General features: G+C 39.6%; 1 protein-coding gene across 1 annotated transcript in view; it reads left to right on the top strand.

Moving 5' to 3' along the window:
- Window positions 1-17,062, top strand: part of MLLT10 (myeloid/lymphoid or mixed-lineage leukemia (trithorax homolog, Drosophila); translocated to, 10) — a 229,455-nt gene that overhangs the window by 68,821 nt on the left and 143,572 nt on the right. Inside the window, exon 5 of the mRNA XM_011963857.1 lies at window positions 5,542-5,651. Within this exon, the coding sequence (XP_011819247.1) occupies window positions 5,542-5,651 (110 nt within the window). The remainder of the gene's footprint in view (window positions 1-5,541; window positions 5,652-17,062) is intronic.

Genomic DNA, 17,062 nt, shown 5'->3' with positions numbered 1-17,062 from the left:
CCTCCCTCCCTCCCTTCCTTCCTTCCCTCCCTCCCTCCCTCCCTCCTTCCTTCCTTCCTTGCTTCCTTCCTTCCTTCCCTTCTCTTCCTCTTCCTCCTCTGCCTCTTCCTCTTCTCTTCTTCTTCTTCCTCTTCCTCTTCTTCTTCCTCTTCCTCTTCTTCTTTTTCTTCTTCTTCCTCTTCCTCTTTGTCGCCCAGGGTAGAGTGCAGTGATGCAGTCATAGCTCACTGCAGCTTCAAACTACTGGGTTCCAGTGATCCTCCTGCCTCAGCCTCCTGAATAGGTGGGACCACAGGCACACCATGCCTGGCTAATATTTTTTTCTTTTTGTATTTTTTGTGGAGACAAATGGTCTCGCTTTGTTGCCGAGGCTGGTCTCGAACATCTGGGCTCAAGCTGTCCTCCTGCCTGATCCTCCCAAAGTGTTGGGTTTATAGGCGTGAGCCCTTGGGCCTGGCCTATTTTTGTATACTTAAGTCAATTTTGGTGCGCTCTATTTTTCCAAGAAATTTGACTACTTTGTATAAGTTGCTGAAATTGTTGGCCTGACATTGCCAATAGTATTATTATTATTATTATTATTTTGAGATGGAGTCTTGCTTTGTCACCCAAGCTGGAGTGCAGTGGTGGCACGATCTCGGCTCCACTGCAGACTTCACCTCCCAGGTTCAAGTGATTCTCTGCCTCAGCCTTCGAGTAGCTGGGATTACAGGCAGGCACCACCACGCCCAGCTAATTTCTGTGTTTTCAGTAGAGATAGGATCTCACCATTTTGGCCAGTCTGGTCTTGAACTCCTGACCTCAGGTGATCCACCTGCCTTGGCCTCCCAGAGTGCTGGGATTACAGGTGCAAGCCACCACGCCTGGCCGCCAATAGTACTTTATTATTATTTTGCTAATTTTGCTGGCATTGGCAGTAATTACCTCATTGTTATTCTTGATGTTGGTGATTTGTGTTCTGGTTTTTTCTTTGTTTTTATTTTTATTTTTTTGACCAGTCCAAATAGAATTGTTCAATTTTGTTGACCTTTTTAAAGAAAGTTTGGGGCTTTGTTAATTTGTATTTCATCTCCCTGTTTTCTATTTTGTTAAACTTCTGCTCTTTATTATTTCCTTCCTACTACTTACTATGTGTTATATATTCCTCTTCTTTTCTAACTTATAAAGGTGGAACCTTAGGTCTTTTAATTTAGATTTTCTTTTCTAATGAAAATATATATGCTGTAAGTTGTTCTCTATTGCTTTTATTGAATCCCAGAAGTTGTGTTTTTTTGTTTTTGTTGTTGTTGTTTTTTTTTTGCTGTTGTTATTGTTTTGAGACAGGGCCTTAGTTTGTCACCCAGGCTGGAGGGCAGTGGTGTGATCCCGGCTTACTGAAGCCTTGACTTCCTGGGTTCAAGCGATCCTCCTACCTTAGGCCCTAAAGTAGCTGGGAGTACAGGTGCATGCCACCTTATCCAGCGAATGTCTTTTGTATTTGTTGTAGAGACAGGATCTCACCATGTTGCCCAGGATGGTCTCGAACTCCTGAGCTCAAGTGATTAACAGGCGTGAGCCACTGCCCCCAGCCTACATCTCAAGTTTTGATAAATTTCATGTTTGTTGCCATTCCGTTCAAGACATTTTCCAGTTTCCCTTGTGGCTTTCTCTTGAACATCTTAGTCTATCTTGGACAGAAGTAGAAGTCTTCTGCTGTTTGTTCTTAACATTGATTTTCCCTCTTATTTCTTATTTCTCTTTGTTCTTTCTGTGATTATTTTTTAGTGCTGTATTTTAGTGAGTTTCACAATGCAACTGGTTAGTATTGCATGTAAATTTAATTAATTATATTAAATTGCCTTAAATTGCCTTCTTGGCCATATCTCTTCCTATATATATTCAAGTATTTATATTTATCTATATAGTGGTTGTGGTAGGGATTATAATTTTCTTATCAGTAAATTCAGTCTACTGAGTGTACCACTTTTTTTTTTTTTTTTCTTTTTGAAACGGACTCTTGCTGTGTTGCCCAGGCTGGACTGCATTGGCACTATCTCGGCTCACTGTAACCTCCACCTCCTGGGTTCAAGCAGTTCTCCTGCTTCAGCCTCCTGAGTAGCTGGGACTACATGCACACACCACCACACTCAGCTAATTTTTGTATTTTTAGTAGAGACATGGTTTCGCTATATTGGCCAGGCTTGTCTGAAATTCCTGACCTCAAGTGATCTGCCCACCTTGGCTATCCAAAGTGTTGGGATTACAGGCATGAGCCACCGCACCCGGCCTGTGTGTATGTATCACTTAACACGAAATGTAGAATGAAACCATATAGACTTCTTTTATCTGTTCCTTTTCCAATCTTTGTTATAGTTTTATACGAAAGCTGCGTACATTCACAAACCTTTCCAGTCTTTTAATATTTAATGGTCGTTTGTATTGTAAATGAGCGTGAAGGCATTATTGTTCCATATGTTCATCATATATTAAATGTACCTACATGTTTATCGCTCTTTATATTTTTCTTCAGTTCTGAACTTCCTTCTGGAATCATTTTCCTGTTACTCAAGGAAAATTGTTTGGTGTTCCCTTTAATGGAAATCTTTTTTTATTTTTATTTTTTATTTTATTTTATTTTTTTTTGAGACAGAGTCTCACTGTGTCGCCCAGGCTGGAGTGCAGTGGCCGGATCTCGGCTCACTGCAAGCTCTGCCTCCTGAGTTCACACCATTCTCCTGCCTCAGCCTCCTGAGTAGCTGGGACTACAGGCGCCCGCCACCTCACCCGGCTAGTTTTTTTTGTATTTTTTTAGTAGAGACGGGGTTTCACCGGGTTAGCCAGGATGGTCTCGATCTCCTGACCTCGTGATCCACCCGTCTCAGCCTCCCAAAGTGCTGGGATTACAGGCTTGAGCCACCGCACCTGGCGGAAATCTTTTTTTAAAAAAATGTTTTCTGGCTTTATTTAGCTACCTAGTTTTTTGTTTGATAATTTGCCTTTTGTCTTTAAGATTTTCATTTCTTTCCCTTAGTTTTCTGTAGTTTTATTAATGTCCCTTGGTGTATATCTTATATTACTCTGATTTATAGTGGTTCTTCAGTCGGTGGCTTTGGGTCTTCTGTTCTGGAAATTTTTTAGGTATTATCAATTCAGATACTGCTTTCATGCCATTTTCTCTCTTATATTTCTCTGAGACTCTGATTACGTGTGTGTTAGACCCATCTGCCTATTACATTTTTCATGTGTCTTATTCCATTTTTTGTATTTCTTGCTTTTGTGTTTTGTGCCAACATTCTGAATTTCTTCTGACCTGTTTTGTTCGTACTAATTCTCTTTTTATCCATGTCTAAACCATTGTTAATCCCACCCATTGATTTTTTTTTTTTTTTTTTCTTGAGATAGGGTCTCTATCACCCAGGCTGGATTGCAGTGGCAAAGTTATAGTTCACAGCAACCTCCAACTCCTGGGCTCAAGCAATCCTCCCACCTTAACCTCCTGAGTAGCTGGGACTATAGATGCATGCTGCCGCACCTGGCTCATTATTTTTTTTTGTAGAGATGGGGTCTCACTTTATTGCCTAGGGTTGTCTTGAACTCCTGATCAAGCGATCCGCCTCAGCCTTCCAAAGTACTGGGCGGTGACAGATGTGAGCCACTGTGCCTGGCTGATTTCTAAATTTCCGCTTTACTTGTGAAATTTTAATTTAGTATTATAGTTTTCAGTTCTTTGCATCAATTTAGAATTTTGTCTTGTGTGTGCTTGATCATAGTAAGCATACTTTAAAATCTTTATCTGATAACTCAAATACTGATCTGTTTTGATTTTCTTGTTTCTCCTTATTTTTGTTCATATTGTCTTGTCTGTCATGTGTTTGGTACTTATTGTGCTGGAAATTATATGTAATTAAGAAAGTTTAGGCTGGGTGTGGCATCTTGTATCTGTAATCCCACCACTTTGGGAAGCTGAGACTGGCGGATCACTTGAGGTCAGGAGTTCGAGACCAGCCTGGTCAACATAATGAAGCCCCGTCTTTACTAGAAATACAAAAATTAGCCAGCTGTGGTAGTGGGCACCTGCAATCCCAGCTACTTGGGAGGCTGAGGCAGGAGAATTGCTTGAACTGGGAGGAAGTTGCAGTGAGTCGAGATTATGCCAGTGCAGTCCAGCCTGGGTGACAGACCAAGGCTTTGTCTCAGAAAAAAAAAGGGTAGAAATTATTTGTAGCCAAGATGATACTATTTTCTTTTAGAGGGGATAGATGTATATTTGCATCTGCTTGGTGCCTTAGGGGTTGTAATTTAAGATTATCTTGGTCAAATTTCAGATTTTGAGATGGTCAGAGCCCTGGTGTAGTCTCTTTGAGGGTCTGTGTAATTTTAGCGTATTCTTACCCCTGGTTTGCCCTTCAGTGTTGCATCTGAAAGGAGAGGGGTTTACTTGTTCCCTTTTTCTCTTGGTTGTTTGTGAATGTACATCCCTGTACTATTAGGCCTCTGAGTTTGTCAAAAGTACCCTTCAGGCCGGGCGCAGTGGCTCACGCCTGTAATCCCAGCTTTTTGGGAGGCTGAGCTGGGTGGATCACCTGAGGTCGGGAGTTCAAGACCAGCCTGACCAACATGGAGAAACCCCACCCCTACTAAAAATACAAAATTTAGCCAGGTGTGGTAGTGCATGCCTGTAATCCTGGGAGGCTGAGGCAGGAGCATTGCTTGAACCTGGGAGGCAAAGGTTGCAGTGAGCCGAGATTGCACTGTTGCACTCCAGCCTCGGCCACAAGAGTGAAACTCTCTCTCAAAAAAAAAAAAAAAAAGTTCCCTTCATCCTCACCACTGCTTTCTCTGAAATAGACAAATGTTCCCTGGGCAAAAGTGGCCAAAAACTGTACCTAGGACTTTCATTCTCTTCCAGTTTTAGCCCAGAAACTCCTCACTATCTTTAATACCTTCAGTTGGGAGGCTGAGGCAGGAGAATTGCTTGAATCCGGGAGGCGGAGGTTGCGGTGAGCCGAGATCGCACCATTGCACTCCAGCCTGGGCAACAATAGTGAAACTCTATCTCAAAAAAATATATACATATATATTTAATATGAAATTTAACACATTTCAAATTAAAATAGTGAAATGATTGCTATTACTAATATTAAAAATATTGACACTAAGATAAAAGTAATTTCATGTTGACATTTAAAATGATTGACTATTAAATTTTATCATAAGTATTAAACTTTTAAAAACTCCTTTTATAGTGGTTCTCAGAGGTAGTGTTGATGTGAATATTTGGTCGCCTGTATAAGAAGTGTTAGTGCCGACATCTGAATTTATGAATGTTTCCCTTTATTTATATTACTGTACATCATAACTGGGGAAATGATTAAGAATGCTTTTTTTTAGTAGTGGTTTGAGTATTCTCAAGCAATGGAAGTAAGACAGCAATGAGAATTTGTTAATGTCCTTGTTGTGTGTTTGTTTCAACAGACATTTGAGGGATCTGTTAAGGAAGTTAATGATGTTAATTTGCTTTTGATAAAACTGGAAGTATGACATTTATTTATTTATTTTTAGGTTGGGCCCATGTGGTTTGTGCCTTGTATATTCCAGAGGTACAATTTGCCAATGTTTCCACAATGGAACCAATTGTTTTACAGTCTGTTCCGCATGATCGTTATAATAAGGTACAGTGGATATTATTTTATTACTGTTTGAATATCACTGCTGGGAATTAGAAAGGAAGTTTTTGTGTTTTTAAAATTACAGGTCTCCATCAAATTTAGGGGAGATTTGGAAAAAAAAATTACTACACCAAACTACGGTTATTAAAATGTTATTAATATGTTACTAAGGTCACAGGAGTACAAAGCAAGCAAAACTGTCTTACCTTTTATAGTAACCTAGGTATTTAGTATTCTACGATTTACAGGATATTTTAATCCTTAGAGATGGGCCCTTATGAATTATCTACCTCTTTTGTTCTTTCAAGTATCAAGAGTCTGTTAAATTTGAATTATTATTTTGCATAATATTCATTATAATGTATCACATTCTTTTTTGAAAAACAGTCCTATATTAGAATGTTACCTGTCTCCCCTGCCAAAGTTATTTGTACCCCAAGATATGGTTTTTATTGTTGACCTTAAAAAAAAAAGTTTGCTTTTTTCCTGTATATTTTTCTTCATTTAGTACATATATATTATTGTTTTATTCTCCTCTCCATTTTAGGTTTCACTATTACCCAATGTGCCTTTAGATATAGTTTTACTATTTAATTGAAGGTACACATTCCATCCTTGGAAGAAATAGCAGCCAGCTTTAAGATTTTAAATGTTTTTGTGTAAAAAACTTTTTATTATGTAATTAATATTTATTTTAAAAACTTGAAAATACATACAAGTAAATAAATACAAGACAAAAATCATTCATAATCTTCTTATTCAAGCTCATCCAGGTTTTTTCCTGTGTATTTTTGCTTATAGTATATACTTACAAAATAATTGAATTGTTTTTGCTTATATTTTTTGTTTGCTTTTGAAACTTACACAGCATCTTTTGTGTGTCAATAAATTGTGTTTCTGCTGTATTTTTAATAGATACTTACTCTGTAATACAGAATATCATGAGATTTAACAAACTGTAAATTTAATTAAGCAACCCTTTGTGGTTGAAGGGCCTAGTTTGGTGTCTGGCATTTATTTATTTATTTATTTATTTATTTATTTATTTATTTATTTGCTTGCTTATTTATTTGTTTGCTTATTTATTTATTTATTTGCTTGCTTACTTAGTTAGTTAGTTAGTTAGTTAGTTAGTTAGTTATGACTGAGTCTCGCTCTGTCGCCCAGGCTGGAGTGCTGTGGCCGGATCTCAGCTCACTGCAAGCTCCGCCTCCCGGGTTCACGCCATTCTTCTACCTCAGCCTCCCGAGTAGCTGGGACTACAGGTGCCCGCCACCTTGCCCGGCTAGTTTTTTGTATTTTTTAGTAGAGACGGGGTTTCACTGTGTTAGCCAGGATGGTCTCGATCTCCTGACCTCGTGATCCTCCCGTCTTGGCCTCCCAAAGTGCTGGGATTACAGGCTTGAGCCACTGCGCCCGGCCTCGTGTCTGGCATTTAGTATACACTGCTAGCATCTGTGTAAAAGAGTGTGGACATTTTGGAAGCTTCAGTAAATACATTGTGTGAAATTGTCCTCTAGAAGTTACCGTGTATTAGCTATATGTGAGATTGCTCATAACTCTATATTATGTTAGGTACACCGTGTTACCCTTTTAAAAACTTTGCTATTCTTTCTAGTAAAAAAATATTAAAATCTTTGAATGAGTTTATTTGAGTATTAGGTTAATTATTTTGAAGTTTTTTTTTGAAGATTATTCATGTATGTTAATTGACCTTTCCATATCTGTTTGTTTTAATATTGTACTTTTTTTTACAAAGTGTTTTAGAGATCATATTATTTTGTCTTATATATTTGTTGTGCGTGTTTTTTCCCATAATTTAACGTTTGGTTTTTAATTTTATTGTATTTTCATAGTTGTTGGGATTCTAGCAGGTTAATTTTTTCTAATGCAGAAGTTTACATTTTTGAGGTCATTTATGCAAATACTCTTTATTGTTTCTGCCTTTAATGCTGTGCAAAGAAAATCTTTATACTAATGTACTTTTTGTTTTTTTTTAGTGCTTTGGAAGTTCATTTTTAAAAACCTTGTTTTTGTTTTTAATTTTAAAAGCATTAAAACTTACAGGTTGCAGGAATAGTACAAAAGAACTCTTCCTTCCCTAAACCATTTGAGAGTAACTTACCAATATAATATGCTGTCGTCCCTCAATACTTCAGGATTTCCCATAAAGAAGGATATTCTCTTGGGAATATACAATATGCCATCAAAATAAGGAAATTAATAGCGATACATTATTACTGTCTGATCTTTGGAACCCATTCATGTTTCTGTAGACATATTCTTTATAGCAAAAGAATCACAAGCTGCACATGGACTCTTTGGCCTTTTTATTTATTTTTATTTTTGTACAGAGTCTCGCTCTGTCACCCAGGCTGGAGTGCAGTAGTGCAATCTCGGCTCACTGCAGCTTCCACCTCGTGGGTTCAAGTGATTCTTGTACCTCAGCCCCCGAGTAGCTGGGATTATAGGTTTGCACCACCACATCCAGCTAATTTTTTTGTGCTTTTAGCAAAAACAGGCTCTTGCCATGTTGGCCAGGTTGCTCTTGAACTCCTGGCCTCAAGTGATCTGCCTGCCTCAGCCTCCCAAAGTATTGGGATTACAGGCGTGAGCCACCCCACCTGGGCCTCTTTGGTCTTTTTAAGTCTCAAATAGTAACTCAGTCTTTCCCTGAGTTTCATAACTTTGATACTTCTGAATATAACAGGCCAGTTACTTTGTAGAATGACCCCTTATTTGGATTTGCCTGATGTTTCATCATGATTAAATACAGTTATGTTTTTGGCAGGAGTATCACATGTATGATTCTGTGTTCTTTTGTTTGCATCCTATCAGGTGGTACATGATTTCAGTTTTTCCTTGATCACTTGGTTAAGGTGTGTCTGTCAGGTTTCTCCACTGTGAGGTTAATCTTTTTTCTCTTCATAGTCAGTGTGGATTTTGTGGGGGAAGTACTTCGTATATAAACATCTTGTTCCTTGTGCCTTTTCCTCACTAATTTTAGCATTCATTGATGTCTCTTGACCTAATTTATGACTAGGATTGATGGCAAGTAGTGGTTTTCTAATTTCACCCTTTCTTTTACATTCATCAGTTGACATTCCACTGTAAGGTGAACCTTTCTTTACTCCCTAGTATTTCTATTAGTATGGACTTATGCTATTTTATTTTAATAAGTCATATTCCACTAATGTCATTTATTTTGATGTTCATACTGTCTCAGGTTTGCCTGGTGGGACCTCTTTAAGCTGACTTCTATGTCTTTTGACCTATCATTTCAGAGAAGCATTTCTCTACTTCTGACACAGCAGTATAATCTAAGCTCATCTTGTATTATTCCTCCTGTAGTTCTGAAATCACCATTTCTCTGAGGAGCCTTGATTTCTTTTAGGTGAGAATAATATTTAGGAGCCAAAGTGGGTGCTAGGTATGGGTTATTGCTACTCTCAGTCAGTATGGCTAGGAAATGTGTCTGTGTGTTTGTGTGTGTGTGTGTGCATTCCTGCAGAGATACATATTTCTATAAATTCACATCTATATTGTTTCTATATCTATGTAGAAAACTGTGGGCCAGGCGCGATGGCTCACGCCTGTAATCCTAGGACTTTGGGAGGCCAAAACCAGCGGGATGACTTGAGGTCCAGAGTTCGAAACCAGCCTGGCCAATGAAACCCTATCTCTACTAGTCCCAGTTACTCAGTAGTCCCAGCTACTCAGGAGGCTGAGGCAGGAGGACTGTTTGAACCCGGGAGGTGGAGGTTGCAGTGAGCCGAGATAGTGCCACTGCAGTCCAGCCTGGGCAACACAGCAACAGTCTGTTTCAAAAAGAAAAAAAAAAAAAGAGTGGTACACTCAGTAGACTGAATTTACTGATAAGAAAATTATAATCCCTACCGCAACCACTATATAGATAAATATAAATACTTGAATATATATAGCAAGAGAGTGAGATTCTGTCTCAAAAAAAAAAAAAAAATTGACTGGGCTCGGTGGCTCACACCTCTAATCCCAGCACTTTGGAAGGCCCAGGCAGGTGGATCATGAGGTCAGGAGTTTAAGGCCAGCCTGGCCAAGATGGTGAAACCCCGTCTCAACTGAAAAATACAAAAATTAGCCAGGCATGGTAGCGGGCGCCTGTATTCTCGCTACTCAGGAGGCTGAGGGAGGAGAATTGCTTGAACCTGGGAGTCGGAGGTTGCAGTGAGCCGAGATTGCAGCCTGGGCAACAGAGTGAGACTCCGTCTCAAAAAAAAAAAAGAACAAGCTGTGAGGTCACACAATACTTTTGATTCATTATGTGAATATACAATGCACACACACCTCTCTATTTCTGTAACCATCTCTATATATTGAACTCCATATGCTTATGGTAACCTCTCCAAATCTAGCCCAACAAAACAGGGTTCATTTTAATTTTTTCCCCCATGTTTATGATTCTCAGACAGAAACCTGACTCTTACTATTTTTAATAGTTTACTTATTTGATCATCCTCCTGTTTTGACATACCTTCTGTTGCTGCTTCACCTAATGCAGATGCTATTCTAACCCAGTTCAAGGTTGCTGCTGCTTTCCTGCATGCCAGTCCTTTTCACCCCTCTTGGGATTTGATATTCAGCTTCGGTTCACTACTTCCACTTTGGTTGATCTTTTCACCTTGCTCTGAGATTATCCCCACCACTATCCCCAGCCCCTTAGGGGAGCCAACCTTACTCAGGCTCTTATACTTGTATTGGACTGCCCCCTCCTCCCTAGCATGGATAATTACTATGCTTGAACCCACCTCATGGCCTTTTTTTTTTTTTGAGACAGGGTCTCACTTTGTCACCCAGGCTGGAGTGCAGTGGTGCAGTTTTGGCTCACTGCAGCCTCGACCTCCTGGGCTCAAGCAGTCCTTCCACTTTAGCCCTCTAAGTAGGTGGGACTACAGGCGTACCCATCACACCCGGCTAAGTTTTTTGTATTTTTTTGTAGAGTTGAGGTTTCATCATGTTGCCCAGGCTGGTCTTGAGCTCCTGAGCTCAAGTGATCTGCCTGCTCTGGCCTTCCAAAGTGCTAGGATTACAAGCATGAGCCACCATGCCCAGCCCCATCTCATGGCTTTAAGACTAAAGTGTTCAAGTAGAAAAGGAGTGAGGGTAGACCAAAGAAGGAACTATTTAGATATAAGTATTTTATTAGCCTAGAGTTAATTTTAGAATATTACCATATTCTAAGATAAGATATGTGCCTAACTTTCCCCTCCCACCTGGTTAGTCAACTTTTTCAACACTATTGCTGAATAATCTATGTTTTCCATTGTGATTTGAAATATTGTTTGAATCATTACTAAATTCTTGAATGTTTGAGTATGTTTCTGGACTTTTTTTGTGTTCCATTGGTGTGTCTATTTTTATTCTGGTACCACACTATTTTAAATTGTTATGGCTTTATATACATTTTAGTACATGGTAAGACAAATATTGTCATGTATTCATTTTTCTAGATGAACATTAGGACTAATAAAAAAGCACAATTTAGACTATATTAGAGTTACAGTGAAATACTATTTTAGGGATGAATATATTTTTATAATATTGACACTTTCCTTCCAGAAACATGGTGTATCTGTTTATCAAGTTTACTTTTTTTCTTCTTTCTATTTCTTTCCTTTTTGTAGCTTTTCTTATATGCGATCGCTTTATGTTTGTTGGATTTTTGTTGTTGATTTGTTTTGTGCTACTTAGTGTTAGAATAGGCTCAGTGGCTCATGCCTGTAGTCCTAGCACTTTGGGACACCCAGGCAGGAGTATCACTTGAGTCCAGAAGTTTGAGACCAGCCTGGACAACAAGCAAGACCCGTTCGCTACACAAAAGATAAAATTTAGCCAGGTGTGGGGAAGCACATGCGTCTGTAGTCCAGCTACTCAAGAAGCTGCAGTGGGAGGATCCCTTGAGCCCAGGAGGTCGAGGCTGCAGTGAACTGTGATTGTGCCCCTGCACCCCTGCCTGGGCAACAGAACAAGACCCTGTTCAAAAACGAACAGCAAGCAAAGAAACAAAAAAACAAAAAAGAAAAAAAGTTAATGGACCGGGTGTGGTGGCTCACACCTATAATTTCAGTACTTTGGGAGGTTGAAGTGGGAGGATTGCTTGAGCCTGGGAGTACCAGACCAGCCTGGGCAACATTCTGAGACCCCACCTCTGCAAAGAAGAAAAACAATTAGCCGGGCATGGTGGTGCTCGCCTGTAGTCCCTCCCAACTACTCGAGAGGCTGAAGTGTGAGGATCACTTGAGTCTGGGAGGTCAAGGCTGCAGTGAGCTATGATTGTGTGACTGTATTCCAGCCTAGGTGACAGAGTGAGACCCTGTCTCAAAAAATAAAAAAAGTTAATAATAAGATTTTGTTCATATATATTCTTTATGCCTAATAATGGGGCATGCAATTCTGAAATGACAGGAATGATTGCAAAATGGTTTTGAAGACATCAGTCCTTAATGGATGATAGGTAATAAAGGATACGTTTGGGAACATTTATTTACTGGGCATTTACTATGGACCTACTTTGTATCAAGCATTGTGTTAGACCACAGGAATTCAAGGATAAATAAAATAGGGGGTTTCCCCTCCTCAAGTAGGAAGACAAGTAAATAAATGTATGAAAATTAAAATACATATTACATAACAATAAGGCCGAATGGAGTATTATGGGTAAATAATGAAAGGAGGGATTATTCTTGTCGCAGGAATTGAGTAAGGCATACAAAGAGCTTCTAGGGCTTTGCAGAATAATTAGGCATTTGACCTGTGCAGAAAAGGATAAAATAAAAATTCCAGACAGAGAAAGTGACATAACCTAGGGTAGCAGGTGCAAAGGGAAGAAGTGGTAGGCATGTTCAGAGAATAAAAAATAGTCCTATGTGGCTAGAACATTGTGGAATTTAGGAAAAATGAAATTTTGTGAGTACTAGGAAAACAATTTGCTGGAATATCTTTATTGTATATCTAAATAGCAGAGAATTCACTGTATTGACCTGTGAAATTTTTTACATGTTGTTAAATATATAATGGCCAGTTTTAAAAATATTTATTTATCAATTTTAATAGGTTTTGGGGGAACACATGGTGTTTGGTTATATGACTAAGTTCTTTAGTGGTGATTTCTGAGGTTTTGATGTACCCATCACCCAAGCAGTTTACACTGTGCCCAATGTGTAGTCTTCTATCTCTCACCCCGTTTCCACCCTTTACCCCAAATCCCCAAAGTTCATTGTGTATCATTCTAATCCCTTTGTGTCCTCATAGGTTAACTTCCTTTTGTTTATTTGTTTGGTTGGTTGGTTGTGTTTTTTGAGACAGAGTCTTGCTCTGTCACCCAGGCTGGAGTGCAGTGGTTCACTCTTGGCTCACTGCAACCTCTACCTCCTGGATTTAAGCAATTCTCATGCCTCAGCCTCCCAAGTAGCTGGGGATTACAGGCATGCATCACTACTTCCAGTTAATTTTTTTTGCATTTTTAGTAGAGACAGGTTTTCACCACATTGGTCAGGCTGGGCTTGAACTCCCAGCCTCAAGTGATCCGCCCACCTTGGCTGCCTCCCAAAGTTCTGGGATTACAGGTGTGAGCCAGTGCGCCTGGTCTATTTATTTTTTATAGAGACAGGATCTCCTTATGTTGCCCAGGGAGGTCTCTAACTCTTGGTCTCAAGGAATCCTCCTGCCTCAGCCTCTCAAAGTGCTGGGATTACAGTTGTGAGCCAGCAGCCCTGGCCAGTGGCCAGTTTTTGTAAAATTTAAATAATTGGATCCTATTTTTATATTTTTGACTGCTAATATTTTCTTCTGTTACATGCATTAACTCATGATTTCACTGACATGTTTTGTTAAAATTACCTTTTAATAAGTTTTCAGAAATGTGAAGATTGTGGCAACAAAGGAATTTGGGAACTTTTTTGGGGTAGAAGCTTATATCCTTCAGAATCAAAGAAGCATTCATTTTTAGAAAGCTACAGTTTCCATAGAGAGTAGTTAGCAGATGATGAATATATCATATGTGTATGTATATGTATATGTATATTTTTAAATAGTCCTTTATATTGGATGGCCCTGAAGTAAAGAGTATTTATAAGTATAGGAAGGATGAGCTAGGCCAGAGAAACAAACAAAAACATCAAAAAACATGATGTCATCTAATTGTAAGATTAAACCTAATGGAAGTCTTAGAAATTGCTAACCTGTTTCCCACTAATTTTTTTCCAAAAGTAATAGTAGGGGATAGCAATTAAGTTTTCATCGGTATATTTAGCGTCTGTGTAAACAATCTTTTTTTTTTTTTTTTTGAGACGGAGTTTTGCTCCATGGCCCAGGCTGGAGTGCAGTGGCTCAATCTTGGCTCATTGCAACCTCCATCTCCCAGGTTCAAGTGATTCTCCTGCCTCAACCTCCCAAGTAGCTGGGACTACAGACCAGGATGGTCTCGATCTCCTGATCTCATGATCCGCCCACTTCGGCCTCCCAAAGTGCTGGGATTACAGGTGTGAGCCACTGCGCCGGCCAGAACTTTGTTTTTTTTTTTTTTTTTGAGATTGAGTCTTGTTCTGTTGCCCAGGTTGTAGTACAGTGCTGAGATCTCGGCTTACTGCAACCTCTGCCTCCCAGGTTCAAGCGATTCTCCTGCCACAACCCCCAGGAGTAACTGGGATTACAGGCATCCACTACCACACCCAGCTAATTTTTTTTTTTTTTTTTTTTTGAGGCAGATTCTCACTCCATCACTCAGGTTGGAGTGCAGTGGGTATGATCTTGGCCCAGTGCACCCTCTCTGCCTCCCAGGTTTAAGTGATTCTCATCATGCCTCAGTCTTCTGAGTAGCTGGGATTATAGGTGTGGACCACCATGCCCAGCTAATTTTTGTATTTTTGGTAGAGATGGGATTTGGTAGAGATGTTGGCCAGGCTGGGCTCGAACTCCTGACCTCAAGTGATCCAGCAGCCTTAGCCTCCCAAAGTGCTGGGATTACAGGTGTAAGCCACTGTACCTGGCCAAGTAAAAGATATTTTTGAAAGCACTAAATATTCTTTATGGGTTTTAGGACTCCCAAAAATGAGGTTTCAGGTAAATAGGGAAGCGAAACATTTCATCTATCTGCCCATTCATATTGTCCTCATTTATGGCTTGTCCTCTTATATGTATCAGGTCTGTATAGTGGATAGATGTGCATAAACCAGTGATTGTTAAACAGTAATATGTGCAAGGATTTTCGAGGTACAGTGAATGTCCACCTAACCTTTTAACAGGACTGAAGAAAGAGGGAGGAGGTATCTTAGAAAAGGTCGCAGTTTTTCCTAAGAGAAGAAACCTCCAGGTGCTGATTGAAGAGAGGAGAAAGGAAGGAACACATAAGTGGCCGTTAATTTTACAGATTGAAGGAGCAAAAGCTTTGAAGTGGGAAATAACAAGGACAGTGGTGAGCAGAGGGAGGGATTTGGGATGGTGGCAGGGAGAAGGGTAGTATTGTTAGGACCCTGAATGTGCTAGGCAGAATGCTGAGAGAGATTGTCAAGGGTCACATGTTCAGGCACCTCATGCATCGTGTTAAGGAGCCTAAAGCTTATCCCTATTGAAGTGTTTTTATGTTCAGAAAGGATATGCTTAGGTCTGTCATTCTAATGGATCAGGGGAAGGAGGATTGGGAGATGGAAGATAGAAGAGACAAGAGACCTAGAATCTGTTTAGACTCTGACAGTGTCCCAGAGGTACTAATGAGGATCTGAAGTAGTAGGAACAACAGGACAGAGACATTTAGTAATATGTAAGAGCTTCAGCTGACCAGCCTGGTGATCAATTTAATGTGACAGAGAAGAGGGAGGAAGAAATAGCAGAATGGGTTTTCCATTTCGAGAATATAAGTACTAGGTGCATCACCATTACCTGAGATGGAACACACACACTCACTCACACACACACTCTCTCTCTCTCTCTCTCTCTCTCTCTCTCTCTCTCTCTCACAGTGAGTTAATTGAACCATTTCTTAGAATGAAGAGATAGACACTAAGTTTTAAATTCCCGGCTTATGTTCATGGAACATATTACCCTGTTTGTAAAACAAGTCTTGTGTCTACAAATTGTTCACTGGCATATATTAACAAGATGATAATAAGGCCCCAGATATTCACCTTTGTATGAAAGCATTGAATATATTTGCATTTGTCTATATCTAATAAATGTTTATTTTTGCTTGGCACTTTATACTAGTTACTTAGATGAGTGCTTAAGTTAATTTTTCTTTTCTGGAGAATTGAAGCATTTTGAAAAGCAAGATCTTGCAGTTCTATCTGTAAAAAAACTCATTTGTTCTTTTTGATATATCAGCTGATTCTCATTTTGAAATTTCCTATTTGACTTCTCTCTGTTGTCTATGTGTTCTCTCTCTCCAGCCCCCTCTCCCCAACCCTTAGTTACACATTCTATTACAGTTGGTATTCTCTTTTTCTCAGGAATAGTAAACTATTGTTCATTATATTTGTTTCTTGTGGTCTCTCCTCCCCCCCCTTCCCCTCTTCTTTTTTTTCCGAGATGGTCTCTCGCTGTTGCCCAAGCTGGAGTGCAGTGGTGCAATTATAGCTCACTGTAGCTTCGACCTCCCAGCCTTAAGCGATCCTCCCACCTCAGCCTCCTGAGTAGCTGGGACTACAGGCATGCATCGTCATGTCTGGCTACTTTTGTTTTATTTTTTGTAGAGGTGGGATCTTACTATGTTACCTAGGCTGGTCTTGAACTCCTGGATTCAAACAACCCTTTAGCCTTGGCTTCCCAAAGTGTTGGAATTACAAGCGTGAGCCACCATGCTTGGTCTCTTTGTGTCTTTTGTGCTTGTCAACTTGATATATTATTTGCTTTCTTACTCCCAACAATTCCAAGACTCAAAGGCCTATTTATCTGATAAGGACTGTGGAAGAATGGCACTATAATATCCTTCATTGTTATTTCTTTAATCTTAGCTACCAAAGGCAGCAAGCATTCCAATCTAAACTTTTGAAAATGGCAGTGTATAGTAGCTAGCTTAAAATTGTTCATGAGATTAAAATCTGTAATCTCACTCACCAATATTGCCTGTCTCAATGCTTTTCTTTTTGTAATATTTATTTATTTAGAGACAGAGTCTTACTCTGTCACCCCATGGTGGAGTGCAGTGAACAATTATGGCTCATGATACCCTCAAACTGCGGGCCTCAAGCAATCAGTCCTCCCACCTCAGTCTCCTGAGTAGCTAGGAGTACAGGTGCCACTACCACACCCAGTTTTTTAAAAAATATTGGTAGAATTGGTAGAGAGACAGCGTCTTGCTATATAGCCCAGGCTGGTTGTGAACTCCTGGCCTCTAGTTGTTCTTCCACCTCAGCTCCCCAAAATGCTGGGATTATAGTCAGCCA

This window comes from Colobus angolensis, unplaced genomic scaffold (assembly GCF_000951035.1).
Source record: "Colobus angolensis palliatus isolate OR3802 unplaced genomic scaffold, Cang.pa_1.0 Scaffold63, whole genome shotgun sequence".
NCBI classification, from domain to species: domain Eukaryota; kingdom Metazoa; phylum Chordata; class Mammalia; order Primates; family Cercopithecidae; genus Colobus; species Colobus angolensis.
The sequence above is the reverse complement of the archived record's forward strand: the minus strand, read 5'-3'. Positions and strand labels throughout refer to the sequence as shown.